This window comes from Prionailurus viverrinus, chromosome D4 (assembly GCF_022837055.1).
Source record: "Prionailurus viverrinus isolate Anna chromosome D4, UM_Priviv_1.0, whole genome shotgun sequence".
Lineage (NCBI taxonomy): Eukaryota > Metazoa > Chordata > Mammalia > Carnivora > Felidae > Prionailurus > Prionailurus viverrinus.
The window spans coordinates 1,197,161-1,214,806 of record NC_062573.1 but is presented as its reverse complement, the minus strand read 5'-3'; the positions used below and the strand labels follow the sequence as shown (position 1 = coordinate 1,214,806).

At 56.6% G+C, this 17,646-nt stretch overlaps 1 protein-coding gene across 4 annotated transcripts; it reads right to left on the bottom strand.

Annotated features, from left to right (window-relative positions):
• Nucleotides 1-4,953: 4,953 nt before the first annotated feature.
• On the bottom strand, nt 4,954-17,510 carry ST6GALNAC4 (ST6 N-acetylgalactosaminide alpha-2,6-sialyltransferase 4). 4 transcript variants are annotated; one of them, XM_047831109.1, is made up of 8 exons: nt 17,418-17,510; nt 14,342-14,515; nt 13,826-13,912; nt 12,114-12,299; nt 8,383-8,795; nt 7,349-7,406; nt 6,494-6,601; nt 5,459-5,637 (listed from the first exon to the last, which is right to left on the bottom strand). In XM_047831109.1, the coding sequence occupies exons 3-8, from the start codon at nt 13,835-13,837 to the stop codon at nt 5,599-5,601; spliced, it is 816 nt and encodes a 271-aa protein (XP_047687065.1). In that variant the 5' UTR covers nt 13,838-13,912; nt 14,342-14,515; nt 17,418-17,510; the 3' UTR covers nt 5,459-5,598. The 4 variants fall into 4 exon arrangements, with proteins under 4 accessions (XP_047687063.1, XP_047687062.1, XP_047687064.1 ...); XM_047831107.1 differs by lacking the exon at nt 7,349-7,406 and having other exon boundaries at nt 4,954-5,637; nt 13,826-13,960; nt 17,418-17,500; XM_047831106.1 differs by lacking the exon at nt 7,349-7,406 and having other exon boundaries at nt 4,954-5,637; nt 17,418-17,499.
• Nucleotides 17,511-17,646: the final 136 nt, after the last annotated feature.

The following is a 17,646-nucleotide window of genomic DNA, read 5'->3' as shown; positions in this document are numbered from 1 at the left end:
GTTCAGGTCATGATCTCGTAATTCGTGAGACTGAGCCCCAAGTCGGACTCTGTGCTGAACCTGCTTGGGATTTTGTCTCTCTCTCCCTCTGCCTCTTCCCTGCTCGTGCATGCAAGCACACCCTCTCTCTCTCTCTCAAAAATAATAAACTTTTTTTAAAAAGCACTAAAACAAGTGAAAAAAGGACAGAGACAATCAAATTAAAATAAGGAGATACTTTTTTGCCTATCAGTGATTAAAGTGTTAAGAGTGGTTATTTCTGCAATGATGAGATTATGGGCTGCTTTTTTTTTTTTTTTTTTTTTGGCTTAACTGTATTTTCCAGAAATTTTAAGATTAACAGCCACAATGTTTTTATATTTAAAAACTGAGTTTTTAACTTATAAAAAAATGAACTGCATCTATAGCATGATTCCTTAAAAAAAAAATACAACTATCGGGGCGGGGTGGGGGGAGGTGCCTGAGTGACTCAGTCGGTTAAGCATCTGACTTTGGCTCAGGTCATGATCTTGTGGTTTGTGGGTTCAAGCCCCGTGTCGGGCTCTGTGCTGACAGCTCGGAGCCTGGAGCCTGCTTTGGATTCTGTGTCTCCCTCTCTCTCTGCCCCTCCCCCGCTCGCAATCTGTCTCTCTCAAAAATAGACATTAAAAAAAATTTTTTTTAAGTATATAACTATCTATGCCTATATATTTGTTTTTTTTTTTTCAACGTTTTTTATTTATTTTTGGGACAGAGAGAGACAGAGGCATGAACGGGGGAGGGGCAGAGAGAGAGGGAGACACAGAATCGGAAACAGGCTCCAGGCTCCGAGCCATCAGCCCAGAGCCTGACGCGGGGCTCGAACTCACGGACCGCAAGATCGTGACCTGGCTGAAGTCGGACGCTTAACCGACTGCGCCACCCAGGCGCCCCATATGCCTATATATTTGTAAACGTACACAAAAAGTCTGGAAGAATCCACACTAGACCACTGGCAGTAGTTTCCCCCTGGAGAATGGATGTGGGGCAGGAAGGGTGGGTGCTACCTTTATTTTCTGCTTCATAAAGTTCCAGGCTGTTTACATTGGACTCATTTGTTAATACCACTTTGTTTTAAATTAAAACCAAAGGGGGGGGGGGCGTGCCTAAGGTCCTTCCTCCAGGTTGTGTAGACACTGCCCACCAGGCAGTGGGGCTCAGTGGGGAGGGCCAAAGGTGGATTCGAGGCTTCTTGCCCCTCTGGTGTCCACCTCCATCCGCTTCCTGAGCCGCACCCCACTTCAGCCCCAGACCTCTCACCCTGCCAGCAGGAGGACACAAAACCACAGGGCAGGGAGCAGGGCAGCCGGGTGGGAAGCTTGGTTATGGGGGTTCAGAGAACAGGAGCCCCTTGCCCAAAGTCACCCCTCAGGTGAGAGCCTCTACCAGGGGTGGAGGTGTTCTGTCCCCAGCTCTTCTCCCTGCCCCAGGCCAATGACAGGGACTAGGGAGATCAGAGTGTTGCAGAACCAGTTCCTAGACCAAACCCGGACCTGGAGCTCCCCCCTCAGGCCTGCCGGGCCAAGGCTTATTCCAGGAAGCTCTGCTGTAGGGCTGACTTCCCTTTTCGGGGCCCCCCCCCCAAAAGAACCACTTCGGTAATAACAAGGATAAGAAAAACCAGCTCCAGTGGGTCGCATGCCAGGTGCTTTCTCCTGTGCTAAGCACTTTGCAGATACACCTCACTGAATCCTTAAAGTAGCCTATGCGATGGGTACTACTACCCTCCAGAGGGAGAAAGTGCCACTTGGGGTGCGCACAGGTGCCCAGGCTGGGATTCCCCCAGGCCTATCTGCTGAATAACCACAAGTCATTCTGCCCCAAAGCCCAAGGCCTGCCCCACACCCACAGCAGGGCTTTCATGGACGGGTGGCCGTGGCCAATTCTGGTGCTGTTCTCCAACTCTGCCCGGAGCTGGTCCTCCCCACAGAGCTGCCCATCCATGGTGTGGGGGAGATGGCCTCTGCTTCAGGCCTTCTTGTCCCAGGGTGGGGGTCCTGAGTGTGACCACCTTCCCTTCTTACCCATTAGCAATCTTTGCACTGTTGGGATTTTCCCCTTCCGCGGGGCCCTAGGAGGAGCCCTGAGACTCCCTCACCTGCCACCCTAGCTCCCAATTTACACAGACCCAAACCAAGGCCCCGAGAGGGGTCAAGACTTGCCCAGGTCTCTCCCTCCTGGGTCCTGGGCACAGGTGTGGGAGTCAAGCCTCGGAACTCCAGGCTCTTTTCCTCTGGACACAGAAGAGGCAAGTGAGCATCTCTGGCAGGTGTGGGCCTGCACACAGGAGTTGCTCCCAAGCACATGTTCCCAAGACCTGGGCAGTGGGTCTGGAACCAGGAAGTAGCTGGCCCCAAGTTCCTTCTGAGAAGAGGCCCCTTAAGACACGGCCAGGCTGTGAGGCTCACCTGGTTTCCCCTCTGACCTCAGGAGGAAGTAGATGAGTCCTCAGCAGGCCTGCCGAGGGGACAAAGGAGCAGGGGTGTGGACAGGAAAACAGATCCCCGAAGGGGGGCCGCACACACGGTGCCCCACCCGGCCACACTCCTCAGAGCTGGGAGGAAGGTCCCGCCCCCAACTCACCTCCTGGAAGCTGCTGGAACTGCAGTGGCAGAGAAGAGGCTTTCTCGGAGAGCCTTCAGCAGGCCCAGAACCAGTCACCAGAGCAGCCAGGGGTCATTGTCTTTGGCCCAGAGGAAGAAACTGGTGGACGGTGCCTGCCAGGTCACCATCCCAGAAAGACACATTATTTAGGCCAACCCAGCAATAAACATCCCACCCGGGGGCAGGACCAGGACAGAGGCTCCTCTGTGCACTGGGCCCAGGGGCTGAGCCAGCATCTCCTGGGGGACGGAGGAGGAGGAGGCAACCTCTTGGAAGGGGTGTGAGTTCAAATCTCCCCAGAAACAGCAGCCTCTGTCCTTGGAGACCCAGGACAAGACTGTGAGCAGGGAGGCAGCTGGTCAGGGCCAAGGAGGGCAGGGCCGATGCTGAGCAAGGGAGATCCCATTGAAAATGATAGTCCCTTGGGGCGCCTGGGTGGCGCAGTCGGTTAAGCATCCGACTTCAGCCAGGTCACGATCTCGCAGTCCGGGAGTTCAAGCCCCGCGTCGGGCTCTGGGCTGATGGCTCAGAGCCTGGAGCCTGTTTCCGATTCTGTGTCTCCCTCTCTCTCTCTGCCCCTCCCCCGTTCATGCTCTGTCTCTCTCTGTCCCAAAAATAAATAAAACGTTGAAAAAAAATTAAAAAAAAAAAAAAAAGAAAATGATAGTCCCACACATCAAGTGTCATCCCTGGGGCCACCTTGGTGAATTCATACAATTCCATGAGGTAGGGACTAATTTTTTTTTTTTTTTTAAAGTAGACTCCATGCCTACATGGGGCTTGAACTTACAACCCCGAAGTCAAGAGTCGCATGCTCTACCAAGCCAGCTGGGTGCCCCAGTGAGGACTACTTTAATATCTTTCACAGATAAGGAAACTGAGGCCAGGAGGAAGGCACTAATCTGCCAGGATCCCACGGCAGGAGCCTGAGGGAGGCCAGGTCTCACTCCAGAGCCCTCCCTCCCAGCCTGGAAGTTCCCCCACCAACCCTCTCCCTGCCAGGTTACATCCCACCCTTACCTCTGCCCAATACCTGCTCAGAGACACTGGCCACTGCCAGGCCAGCAGCTGGCGTTCGGCTGCCAGCCTGCTCCTACTTCCCCAGCTCAGGGCTCTCCCCGCTCCTCCCACGCTTGCAGAGCCTTCTGGGCCTGCCTGGCACTGGGGCGGGGGAGGCCAGGCGCATAAAGCAGTGCTGTGGGCCAGGGGCCGGGTCTCCAGGCTCTCCTGAGAAGGCTGGGGGCAGCAGGGGGAGTGTGCTCCTGGCACCCCGGATCCGTGGCACAACTGGCCACATAGTTTGCGGGGTGCAGCACAAAATGAAAGTGTGCAGCCCCTTGTGACAAAGCACTGTTAAGAATTTCAGGTTGACAACAGCAGAGCGTTACGCTAAGCATAAGATCCTAAACAACTGCGCAAGTCACATGCCCGTGAGGTGGGCCCCAAGCCCTGGAGCTGGGGGAGCTAGGACCCCAGGGCTCCTCCATCGCAGCTGACAGCCTGAGGTCCTGGGGTCCTGGTTTTTCATTAGTTTCCTGGTCTCCAGATTAAGGAAGGAGGCAAGGAGAGAGGGAGCAGAGGAAGGAAGGAAGAAGGAAGGAAGGAAGGAAGGAAGGAAGGAAGGAAGGAAAGGAAAAAGGGAGGGAGGGGTAGTTAAGTACTTTCACGGGCTCTCCCCAGCCCTCTGGTGCAGGGCCCAGGCACTCAGACCCCTTGCTCTCCTGGCTCAGCCAAGTGGCTTCTCCTTATCTGTAAAATGTGCTAACTCTGTCCCGCTCCCCAAGGTGGCCCCAGACCCTTGTTCACCGGCCCTTGCTGTTTACTGATGAGTCTGTTTTTCCCACCCTACAGGTGAGGAAACTGAAGCTCTGCCTGCCTTCCTTGCAGTGTGACCAACTTCAGAGTTAACAGGGGATTTAACTGGCAAGATCCTTGGAATTTAACCCACGGAGCAGGGAGGTGACACGGGGTGGGGCACTTTCCTTCCCACCCTGAGTCATTTCCTCCCAAGCTCTGGACTCTCCTCCCACTGGTACAGGACAAGGGGTACCCTGGAAGCTGCTGAGGTGGGGCATTCCCCGTGCCAAGTGCAGCCAGGGAGCCAGACTTCCCGGCCTGGTGAGGAAGAGGCTTCCTGACTTGGCGGGGAAGCAGGTAGGCTCCTGGGGAAGAAACACGTGGGCAGGTTAAATGCCAGAAATCCAGCCGGCTGTGGGCCCGGGGAGGGGCCCAAGGACCCAGCCTGCCCTCGAGTCAACAGGTTATGGGATTGTGGCAGGAAGAGGAGCCCCAATCCCCACCCCCAGACACATGACCACACTTCAGACAGGCTTCCAGAAAACACATGTTTACCCGTACACTCCAGAGGTGGCCCTGGCAGTCACAGTTCAAAGGCCCCTTCGCCCAACGAACCCCAAGCTCCAGCCTGGGAAATGTGGCACCAAAGGCAGGTGGAGTGGGGACAGTGAAGAAGGACCAGGGCTGTTGAAAGATCGAAGATCACAATGCTGGTGAGTTGAGGGGCCATCAGCCCCGGGGGCAAAGGCCACTGGACAGACCCAGAGGGGGGGTGAACCCCAAAACGAAGATTTGGATTACTCAGAAAGTGGGGTGCAGGGAAGGGCTGCAAAGGTCACCACAGTCCTCCTCTTCTCCCCCTCAAGTCGGGAGGCCTAAGATGGCTCCAAGTGTCCCCAGGGTAGGGCCAGAAGGGACCTTAGGTCCACTAGGCATGTGGCAGGAGACAGGATCCATAAATTAAATGTTTCCGGTGGAGTGTGGAACAGAGGCCCGGTGAGGGCCTTGTGGCTGGCTAGGCGATGGGGCTACTGGGTCCTCCACGATGGGTGGGCAAACACAATGGGCCTCTTCTTGGCCCAGCGGGAGAACACGGCCTTCTCAGTGATGAAGCGGTGGGCGCTGCGGGGCGCCCGCTCGTGGGCCAGGTACATCTGACATTCGTCCAGCCGGCCCTTCTCAAAGTAGTGGTAAGGCACCGAGGGGTGGCTCTCCTCCCTGCGGGTGGGGAAGAGGGACAGGCGTGGGGCACCTAAGCTCGCCTGCCTCCCGCCACACCCTGCCACCTACCACGACCAGCCCTTCATCAGGGACTCCCCGCTGGAGCACCCCCATGCCTGGTCCCGGGGAAGGTCAGGACAGGGGAGGCGCAGGGCAGCCCACGGATCCCACGGGCCAGGGTTTGACCCTGGCTCTGGCTCTTGCAAGCTGGCCGCTTCTGGGCTGGAGACGTACTCTGTGAGCATAAATAACCCGTCTGTAAAACGCAGACGGTCACCTGAGACCACCTGGGTCAAAAAGATGTAAGATTGCAAAGTGCCTTGCGGGTCCTGGGCTTCCGGTGAGCGTCCCGTCAGTCCCCGCGGCTGCACCCCCACCCGCTCATCAGCACCGTGCACACTGGCCGTCTGGCCCGGGGCCATGGCAGAGGGCGCACATGGGCTGTCATCTGGCCCACGTGCTCACCAAGCAAGCTCCAAGAGAACAGAAAACAAAGACCCGGGGCCCGTCCTGTCCCTTGTGCACATGTTCCTTACAATAATACTGAACTATTGTGGTATCAACGGCAGCAGCTTCGACGCGGCTGGTGCCTGATGATGCCCTTCTGAGCACCTCGGTAGATTTATTCTCTCTCTAAACGTTTCTACAACCTTCTGGGGAAGGTGTGATCGCTCTCTCTTTTACATATGAGGAAAGGGAGGCCCTGGGCCCCAGGGGTGTCTGAGCCTCAGCCGCCCACGGGGGAGCCCACGCACCCCGTGCCCCAAGCTCCCCCAGGGTGAGGCCAGGACAGGGGGCCCACGGTCCTCCCCGCCCCGGCCTTTCCTCCCGCCCAGGACCCGGCTGGCCTGACCTGCAGTAGCTGTCGCTGACCATTCCGTAGACCACGATCTCCTCGCACAGCTCCAGGGCGAGGATCATGGTGAACCAGCCGGTGCTGAGGAAGGAGCCGGACTGTCTCCTGGCGGGAAGGGGCACAGTCAGCGCAGCCGCGTCCCTCCCCAATGCGGGTCTGAGCAAGGAAGGGGCTGTGCGACAGGCCCAGCCTCAGCTGTCTCCAGGCACAGCGCTGGTCACTCTCCCGGCCAAGGGCCCTCCCCTTGACCCCCTACAGAGGGGGCCCTGGGGAAGGCTGGGGAGGGGACAGAGCCAGCCCGAGATCAGCAGCAGGAAAGAGGTGCAGCTGGACGCCAACCCAGGCTCGTTCAGCCCCTCACCACCCACAAGGGGCTTGAGCAAACCCCCAGACGATCGTGTGAGGCCACCGAGCACAGCGGGTGAGAGTGGGGAAGACCCCTGTCTGAATTCAAGTTGGTCTTCAATTCAAACCCTACATCTGCCCTAGGGTATCAGCTTTGCTCACAAACCTCTCTGAGCCTCGCTGACCCGTCTGTGGAACGGGGAGAATTATATAGGTAGGTATGGGGAGGGGACACCGTCAGCTCAGCACCTCCCCTGGTCCCCACACCCAACTGGGAGCGAGGGACTGTGTGGGCAGCCCAGGGCTCAACTCTCTCAATGCACCAGCACTGGTTACCCTCCCAGACGAGGGCTATTCACACCCACCTTGACAGAAGGGTTATGGGGTGGCTCACTCTTTCAAACTGGGTGGCCAGGGACCTGCCATGGCCGGTGCTAACATTCTCAAGGGAGGGCCAGGAATGCTGAGACGAGAAGGGGACAAAGAATGTCAGGCAGGGAAGGGCACCTTCAGACGGGGGGTGGTCATGGAGGGCTTCTCTGATGAGGTGACATCCCATCCAGACCTGAATAGCAAGAAGGAGTCAGTCACAGGGAGGCGTGAGAGGAGAACATTCTAGACGGAGGGAAAACATGTATGAGCCCTGCAGGTGAGAGCCAGTGTAGAGATGTGAGGAGGCCCAGAGGACGGGCAGGTTGAGAGAAGGGAGATGACGGGATCACGGAGGCGGGCCTCGTAGGAGGCTTACAGGCCAGGGGAGGGGAGGGACGAGAGCCTGGACTTTATTCTCCGCGTGAAGGGAAGCCTCCGTCAGGTTGCAGGCGGTTGGCGCTCAGACTGCAAAGGGGCAAGAGTGGCGGCAGCAAGGGGCTGCTACAAGCGCAGCGGAGGCTGGGGCGCCACGGTGGCTTGGGTCCAGGTGGCACCTGTGGGCACAGGAGAGTCAAGAGGCCACCGTATGCCGCAGGTGATGGAATGAAAGGAGGCGGGTACAAAGCCCAGGTTTCTGGCTGGGAAACTGGAGGCTGGCGGCCAGATTTCCAGAGCTGTGGTGGGGGTGGGAGGAGCCAGCGCGTGGAGGAGGAGGCTGGGAGGAGTCTGAGTGTGAGATGAAAGGAGATCCTCAACCCAGAGGGCTTAAGGCAGTGCCTGGTGCAGGAAGAGGGCCGTTTCTAGTTTCTACCGTCACTGTTACTTCTGTCATCTGGCAGGGACTTCAGAGGCCAATTCAGATCTCAGGGAGTATCCCTTCCCGAGGCCAGAGCTCCCGACACCGCTCCCCGCGGCAGTGCTCCCCTAGCCTGTGCTCGTAAGGCCGGCCACCGTAGGGGCTTTTTGATCTATGTGCTAACTCGACGAACGACAGTCTCTCTGATTCTGTCCCCCATCAGAGGCAGGAGCACGTCTGCCTCCCTCACTGCTGAACCCCAGCGCCCGGTGGAGCAGACCCGTGATGGACAAGAAGCGGCTTGAGAAGGCAGGTCCCCAGCCAGCAGGGAGACCCTCCCCCACCGCCCCGCGCAGGCCGGCCCCAGGCTCACCGGTTCTTGCCCGTCTCGTCCTGGAAGACCTGGTCGCAGTAGGCCATCATGCGCTCCGTGAAGGTGTAGACCTGCAGGCCCGGGTACATCTTCGTGAGCTGTAGCAGTGTGCGGTAGGTACGGCCGCCCAGCGCCCGGTCCATGTGCCTGCCCTGGCCCCACACCACGTAGAGCGTGTCACGGGCGTGCTGGAAGTAGTGGGAGTAGTTGCGCAGCAGCAGAGGCACGCTCGTGTGCGAGACCACGCGCAGGGTGCTGCGCCGGCCCACGTCCGCCTCAAAGCCCACGGTGGGTGCCTGGTTCATGCGCAGCACGCACTCGGCACTGTCGATCTCCGCGCCCAGGCCCGAGCCCAGCATCTGGCCGGAGCTGGACACCACGGCGCAGCTACGGCATGGTTCTCGGACCAGCGGCTGCAGGGAGAGGCAGAGAGGAAGAGAAAGGCATGAGCACACAGCTGCCACATCCCTGTCCCTCCACCCGGTAACAGCCACCGCCTTCACATGGCCCCTGTATCAGCTGCAAGTACGGCGTCAACCCATTTTGCAGGTAAGGAAATCGAGGCTGGGCCGGGGGAGTGACTTTCCTACGGTCACATGGATAGCAAGTGGCAGGGCTGAGACTCTGCGTTCAGAGCCCCATGCTTCCTCATCGGCCACCTTCATGTCCCTTTTCCCTATTGCTGAGGCCCTAATACGCCCTCCATCGTGGGTTTTGTTTTTTTTAATTTTTTTAACGTTTATTTATTTTTGAGACAGAAGGAGCATGAACGGGGGAGGGGCAGAGAGAGAGGGAGACACAGAATCGGAAACAGGCTCCAGGCTCTGAGCCATCAGCCCAGAGCCCGACGCGGGGCTCGAACTCCCGGACCGCGAGATCGTGACCTGAGCTGAAGTCGGACGCCCAACCGACTGAGCCACCCAGGCACCCCATCGTGGGTTCTTTATTACGGTTACGTGAGCAAACGTTTATAAAGCACTTGAAGCGGTACTTAGCACACACTGGTACCAGGGGTCATATATGTGCTTGTTAAGTAAACATGAACCTCGGCTCTTCACAATGACTCTCAGGCCACTCCCTCCTCTGCCTGAGCCCCACTCATGTTGTGCCCGGTTTGTAAGTAAAAGAAGGGTCTTTAGTCTTTAGGGTTTCACAACATTGAGAACGTCTGGCTCGGAGCCTGAATCCTGGTTCTGCCACTTCCTCTGTCTCTCTGAGCCTCAGTTTCCTCATCTGTCAAATGGGGATGAAAATAGCATTTACTTGACCAGGTTGTGAGAGGACTCAATTAAAAATGCCTGGAGGGGCGCCTGGGTGGCTCAGTCGGTTGAGCCTCTGACTCTTGATTTCGGCTCAGGCCCTGATTCCAGGGTTGTGGGATCGGGCCCCCGAGTGGGGCTTTGCACTGAGCGTGGGATCTGCTTGAGATTCTGCTTCTCTCTCCCTGCCCCTCTCCCCCACTCACGTGCATGCTCTCTCTCTCTCTCTCTCTCTCCCCCATAAAAACATAATAATTAGGGGCGCCTGGGTGGCTCAGTCAGTTGAGTGTCTGACTTCGGCTCAGGTCATGATCTCAGGGTTCGTGAGTTTGAGCCCCATTGGGCTCTGTGTTGACAGCTCGGAGCTCGGAGCCTGCTTCGGATCCTGTGTCTCCCTCTCTCTCTGCTCCTCCCCCACTCATGCTCGGTCTCTCTCAAAAATAAATAAACATTAAAACAATTTTTAAAAATAGTAATTAAAATAAAATAAAACTGCCTGGGGAATGATTAGCCCAGACCCAGAGGACAGTGAGGGCCCAACCATCTCATTATCCCCCGAGAAGCTGAAGCTGAGCCAACATGTCTACAAATGTTCACTGGCGGTCTGGGGTCCCAGAAAAAGACTTGCTCCCCACCCCATGTCTCCATGCCCTCCCGAGAGGACACGGGTTTACGATGGTCCTGTATTCCTCTCTGAGATATTTTATATCAGACCTAATGTTGATTTAGGGACTCACAGGCCCATTTTCCATGCCTCCAAAAGACAGCACGATTCCTTTTTTCTGCCCACAGTTTGAGCCTAACCTGCCCACTGTGGTCTATTCAGATCTGAGGTCACTGCTGGCCCCAGGAGATATTCAGCTTGTCCCACGCAAGGGCTTTAAACTATTTAACTGCAACCAGATTTTTTTCCGGATATCCAAAACCTGGATTTCTGGCTTCTCTTAAGAAACCCAGAGGATCTGGCCACCTCGAGCCCATATCCGCATGGGCTCGAGTGTCTGAAATAAACACTGGCCACCACCACGGAAGATGGGACAGCATCTACCCGGCCCACCCCACCTCTTGTCCCATGCGGCCAAACCCCCAGTGGTTTTACATCTTGATCAAATATTTACATGGCACCTGTTGGGAACACTGGCCACGGATCACCCAGTTAGATCAGCAGAGCAACTCTACAGAGGTAGAAACCAGAAGATTCTTGATTCATCGGTAGAAGTTACCAATGAGGAGGCAACCAAGACTCAGAGAAATGAAGGCCCAAAATACGTCTCCTCCGAGCCGGGGTCCCTGAACATGCCTCCCTCTGACCTTTGTGCTCAGAGAGCCATCAGACTCAGAGCCGGGAGCTTTCTGTGCTGGGTGTCAGTATGGGATGCCTTTGAGAAAGCTACCATGGGGGGCCACTGAAACCAGGGTGAGGGGTATAACGTACTCCAATCTGCACCTGGCAGAGCAAGCATGGGGAGGGGGGCGTCACGGGGCAGGGGCCAAAGCTGCCTCATCACCCCTGAGCTCCAGCGTCCACGAGAGGACGAAAGGTCTGGGGCTGACATGACTTTTCTCTATCATCTCCATCCCCAGCAGCGATCATCAGCACAAGACAAGGCGCATCCAAGCACCAAATACACACTTGCCGAATGAATGGCTTATGTGCAAACATAGTTACATCTAAAGACAGGAGCACCTGGGTGGCTCAGGCGCTTAAGCGTCACGATCTCACAGTTCGTGGGTTCGAGCCCCGCGTCAGGCTCTGTGCTGACAGCTCGGAGCCTGGAGCTGCTTCGGGTTCTGTGTCTCCCTCCCTCTCTGCCCCTCTCCTGCTCATACTCTGTCTCCGCCTCTCTCTCAAAAACAAACAAACATTAAAAAAAAAAATTAAAAAAAAATACATACACAGAATGATACACAGATCACCACGATGTGAAGGTGTCTGTCTCCCCCACCAGACTGGGAGCTCCAGGGGTGAGCACCTTGGCCGACTCACCTATTTTACCTCCAGCACCCAGCTGAGAGCAGCCAGACAATATTTACTCAATTAAAAAACAAAAACAAAAACATTTCTGGAGCGCCTGGGTGGCTTATTTGGTTGAGCATCCGACTCTCGATTTTGGCTCAGGTCATGATCCCAGGATGATGGAATTGAGCCCCCACACTGGGGTCCACACTGAGTGTGGAACCTGCTTAAGATTCTTTCTCCCTCTTCCTCTGTCCCTCCCCCCTGCTCGTGCTCACTCTCTCTCTCTGGAAAAAAAAAAAAAAAATTACAAAATAAAAAAAAAATAAATCCACTTCCTCTTAGAACTTGGGACTCACAGAGGTGTAGTGACTGCTCAAGGTCACACAGCTGGTGAGCAGAGGGGCCAAGCCTGGGGTCCAGGCTGGCCTGGCACGCGCCTGGTTCTCACTTATGCCCAGAGAGTAGGGGGCACCCTGGCCGGCCTGTCTCGACATGTTGTCCGGCCAGCTCACCTTCCCATCTGGCACGCTGCTATATCCGCTGAAGTGCAGGGGCCCTGGCACAGTGGGCCTGGAGTTGGTGGACGGGTGGGGGTCCAGGCAGGGGGCCAGGCAGAAGGACAGGCAGGCCCAGCAGCACAGCAGGATGTAGGCAGCTGAGAAGCCCGAGGAGCACAGGATGACAAGCAGGAGCCGACCCTGGGAGAGACAAACAGTCATGGGGTGTGTGCGGGGGGTGTCCCTGGGGCTCCTCTTAGAAGCTTATGCTGGGGTGCCATGCTCCAGCCTCATGGGTCCAAACCCCAGCTCGGTAGCTTCCAGAACATCAGCAGAGCCCAGAGTTAACCAGGGCTTCCTCTGGGCTGCTCAGGCCCTGAAGACAAGCCCTTTTATTCTTCCCATGTTCTAGATAAGGGATCCGGGATGAAAACCCGAGGCCACACAGCATGGAAACAGGATGGGCCCTTCAATCCAGGCTGCAGAGCCCATACTCTTAACCAGAAGCCTAGGTGCACTCCGTAGCCCTGGGTGCAACTCTCCACCCCTCTGGACCTGCTTCCTCTTCTAAAAACTCAGGGCCCGTAGCACCTGTGAGCTCACCGTGAGGCCAGCGGTAACAGTGCTGTGTAGACTATAATGTGCACAAGAAGACGCAAGAGTGGCCCCTCAGGAGGGCAAACCCTCCTCCTTCAGACCTTGGACTGAGGCCGCCAGGGTGCCCATCCCCTGTCCCCTCCCCCAGCTGACTTGGTGCCGGATCTGGATCAGCAGCCCAGGTGAGTAAGGAGGATGGCAGAAAGGGAAGTGTCACTCAAGAAATGGTTTCAGTAATTGACAGCTGCTGGTTCAGAGGCTCCCACCTCCAGAAAACATGCACCAAAGGCCACGTGAAGCAGGACGCCCTCCGGGGGCCCGCTGGCCCTCTTAGGGAGTGCCCCCACCAAGCCTTTCAACGAGGAGCCCCTTGACAGGGGGCACGACCTGCGGCTGCCGTCATGTGCTGGGCCACCCTGGTCACCATCTGTGTCTCTCTGGGCTCTAATATTCTCCCAGCCCGCCCAAGGCAGAGGTCCCTCAGCTGGCCCACAGAACCCACCCAGCAGCTGGCTGGTACTCTGAAAATCGGAGGTGGGAAATGCAGCTCCCCGCCCCCGCCCCCCTCCCAGGGCATATCCTGCCAGAGGCCCACCCTTCTCTGCCCACAAGCCACATCAGCTTCTAAAAATAAATCTGTCTGTGGCCAGCTGTACGGGGGGGAGGGGGTTCAGCCCCTGAGGCCTCAGGCTCTGCCCGGCATCTGGTCCCCTGCCCACAAGGGGCCCAGAGACCCGGATTCAGGCAGTGGTGGTGGACTCCCCACAACATCCAGGGTCCTCTCCCACAACCAGCAGCTCCTAAATAAAGTTGAGAGCAGCTAAACTGAACTTTCGCACCATATCCCCCTCCCAGGTGGGTGCCTCACCTGGGTGACCTAGGGGATACCCACAAGAGGTAGTACTGTTATCTCCTCATTACAGGGGAGGCGCACAGGGCACTGAGACCAGAGAGGGAACACCACTTGTCTGAAGCCACACAGCCTGCCAGATCAGGCAGGGCTTTGAGGCCAGTCTCCCCTTCTCAGCTCAGGAGCAGTGGGTCAAAAGTGAGTCAGTGCTGGGGTGGGAGAGGCTATGAGGCTGCTGTGCCGGAAGTTCCCCAAGAGCCTTCCTACTTCCACCACTTACCGGAGCCTTCATGCTGTTGCCGCTGCTCAGCAGCCTGGGGGCTGCTGTCTCCAGGGCTCAGGCTGGGAAGGGGTGGCAGCCAGGCACCTGCCAAGATCCAGAAACTCAGAGCTAGGTCCCAGGCCCCTGAGGAACCTGCCCAGGGAAATTGAGGCAGGGAAGGGTATGGGGCCAGGGTCAAGGCAAATGGCTTTCGGGAGTCAAACGCCTTAAAGTCCCCAAACACCGGACAGCATCCTAAAAGACCTGGTATCAGGTGACCTTCGGGAAACCTCAAACCAACCCAATCCCCATTGTGCAGATGGAGAAAGAGAGGCAGGGAGGGGGAGCCCTCGGCTCAAGGTCACCCATCGAGTCTGGGTCAGTTAGAACCAGCAGCCTGGAGCCCCGACTGCCTCCCCATCCTTCCTACCTCCCTACGGGCGGGAGAAACGGAGAGGCCTGAGGCGGGATAGGACGAGAGATTTCCACCCCTCTCCCAGATTCCACCGCCCCTTCCCCCGGCCGGGAGCTAACCAGACGGGTAGGCTGGGGCGCTCCGGCTGTTCTCGATCCACTGCTCGGAGCTCCATGGCCCGCAAACCGGGCGGGCCGGGCTGGAAGCCTGAGCCCCGGGGCGGAGGCGGCACCGCGGCCGCGGCTTCTGGAGACTGGAAACCGAACGTGCGCCGCCGGCAGCGGGGGCGGGGTCTGCGGAGACGGGGAGGAGACAGGCGCGCTGGGGGCGGAGCCCGGGAGGAGGGAGGCGGGACCTACGAGCACCGCCTGCGCGGCTGGGGAGGGAAGTGCGTGGCTGGCGGCGGGGCCTCCGGGATGGGGGCGGGGCCTGCAGGCCGTGGGCGGAGCCGGAGTTCCCGCATCTCCCCTTTTCTGCCCAACCACGTTTCTCCCAAGCTCCTGCCGGGGATCCGAGAGAAAAGGCTTAGCGGGGGTGGGAACCAGGGCGCCTCCGTGGCTGCCTAGCCTTCCGGACTTGGGTTTCTCCATTTCTGAAATTTGGGGGGGGTGGGTAGGAAAATTAAGCAGGGGCTTGGGGTCAAGCAGCCCTGGGTTTCAAGCGGGTAGGGTTGCCAGATTTAGCAAGTAAAATACAGGACACTCAGTTATATTGGAATTTCAGATAAACAGCGTATAATTGTATTAAAAATCTGACGTTCCGGTGTAACGGGGCGTCTTATATTTTCTCTGTCGACCCTAGCTGGACTGTCTCTGGTGGTGTGACCTACACCTGAGCCTCAGTTTTTCTCCTCTATGAAGTGGGGATAATAACAGCACCTACCTGTCAGTGGTACAGTGCAGAGCAGCTGTGACACTGTTAGGATTCGAACCCCGGGCAGTCTCACTGCCACGTAGTGGCCACCAATTTTCACCTCCCAAACACCCCCTCCCAAAGTGTCCTCCAGACCCCAACCAACTCGGTGTTGCACCCCCACAGAGGCTGCAATGTGTCCCATTTTATTTTATTTTTTTTCAACGTTTATTTATTTTTGGGACAGAGAGAGAGACAGAGCATGAACGGGGGAGGGGCAGAGAGAGAGGGAGACACAGAATCGGAAACAGGCTCCAGGCTCTGAGCCATCAGCCCAGAGCCCGATGTGGGGCTCGAACTCACGGACCGCGAGATCGTGACCTGGCTGAAGTCGGACGCTTAACCGACTGCGCCACCCAGGCGCCCCGCAATGTGTCCCATTTGAAGGCCCAAATGGGGTCCCTTGGGGATTTCAAACTCTAGCACGGTCAGGAGCCACAAACGGTCGAAAGAGCAGATATGGGGCAATAGGGAATAGTGGGCCTGTGGTGAAGTAGAGGGCACATTTTCCATCTGAAGCATTTATATATATATATATATATAAATGAAGCATATATATATATAATGCTTTATGGGCCAGCATAAAGGTCTTACCTATGGAGGTCTTACCACCTCCACCACACCCACCTCCCTCTATGGGGCCTTCCCCTGAGATCCAGGCTAGGTTCCTGCTCAGACCCCATTTCAAACTCCATTCACCTTTTTCTCAAGGGCTCTGACGTGGGCACGATGCCAAGGTACCCACGTTCTGATCCACACCCAGATCAGCAACTTCCCAAGGCTGCCTGCTCAGGTGCAAAACCAAGTCGGCCATGACTCTCCCCATCCTATTGCGGGGAGGGCACGCTGAGGCAAGCCCTGTCCCTGGGCCTCCTTTGAGCATGGGCCTACTTTGTCCCTGCACCCTAGCCTGGGCGTAGCTCAAGGGTGGTGGCCCAAGTTCAAACTCTCTCTGTGGTCTCCCATTCACACGAGGCCGGGCACACAAAGCCTGAGTCCTTCTGCCCCTGACCCCCAGTCTTCATCCTTCACGTTTCTCTTCCTCATAGACTCAACCCTAAGGGGACAGTTGTGAGGAATTCCCCACAGATCCATTCATTACCCACAATGGCTGGTGACCTGATGTGAGGATTCTTTCTCTAAAGAGGCAACACTCTCCTGGCCACATGGAAACAAGGATGTGCCCAAATGTCCTGGGCTCCCAGAGCAGATGAGAATCATAAATCCACAGTAGAACTGACACCGGGAAGTCCTGCAGGCTCAGATAAAGCTCTTCAATTTGGTTTTTGCAAAAGCCCACTCTTTATCCTGACCTACCAGGCCCTGTACAGTCTGAACTCCTGCTTTCTTCTTAATCACCATCTGCTCACCCTGGTCACCCTTCTGACCCCCAATCACACTGAGCTCATTCCTACCTCAGGACCTTTGCACTTGCTGTATCCTCTACCTGGACTGCTCTATTCACATAGCCAGCTCCTTCCGGCCAGCTCCTTCCGGCCATTCAGCTCAACTGTCACCTCTTCAGAAAGGCCCTGGCCAACTACTCTATGTGACACTGCATGCCCATCCCTCTAAGTTTCACCTTGATTGGTCTTTTTCATAGTAATCATCCAGCACCATGTGCTAGATCATGTCTGTTGAATGAGCAATTTAGGACAACCAGGAGTCCTGGGCCCTGTGAGATCTCGGATAAGTCATGTCGCTCTCCAGCCTCAGGCTCTGGCTTAGCCCATTGTGAAAGACCCCAGCTAGGTGAGGGGCTGAGTCATGCTTATCTATGAGTGCAGGACTCTCAGGCTCCAGTCCTGTCAGACCCAGACCCTGGGGAAATGTAGGGCCAAGCCTTCTGTGCTGCCCCACAGCACAGTTTCCTCAACCCACCCACCTCCTGAGTGATGACCTTAAGGCCTCCATGTCTCAACTTCCTGCTGAGCCCAAACAAGAAATTCTCTGTGGCTTGTGCCAGTTCAGAGAGGTTGAATATCACCCAAGGTCACCCAGACAACTAGGGGTGAGGACAATTGTACACGCATTCCAGAAGCCCACACTCCAGGGCGGTGGCATTCAACTTCCCTTCCCTCTCCCTTCCCTCCCCACCATTTTTCTTCATTTCCTCTAAAGGCTAGTGGAATGGCAATGTTTGGTATCGGCTGAAGGGCTTTCCCAAGGTCAAGCTCCAGTCCTGGGGGGTCAGTTCTTGGCCCACAAAATCCCACCACCGACACACTGTCCCTCCCACAGTGAGATGTTTCTCTCTCTCAAGTGTCAGGCGTTCTCTCTCACCCCAGACCTTTGCCATGACCTTGGCCTGACTCCCAGGGCTGCATCGGACTCTTCTGGTCTCAGTTAAAACGTTAGAGTCAAGTTGTTAGGTGGAGGCCCCTTCCCTCAGCACCATGGCCCCATGCTCCCTCATGAGGCTCTGTCACACTGGGCTGCTTTTGTCACAATCTCTCCCTAGACTGTGAGTTCTGTGAGGGAGAGAATTGTGGAATCTATGGAATCTGGATCT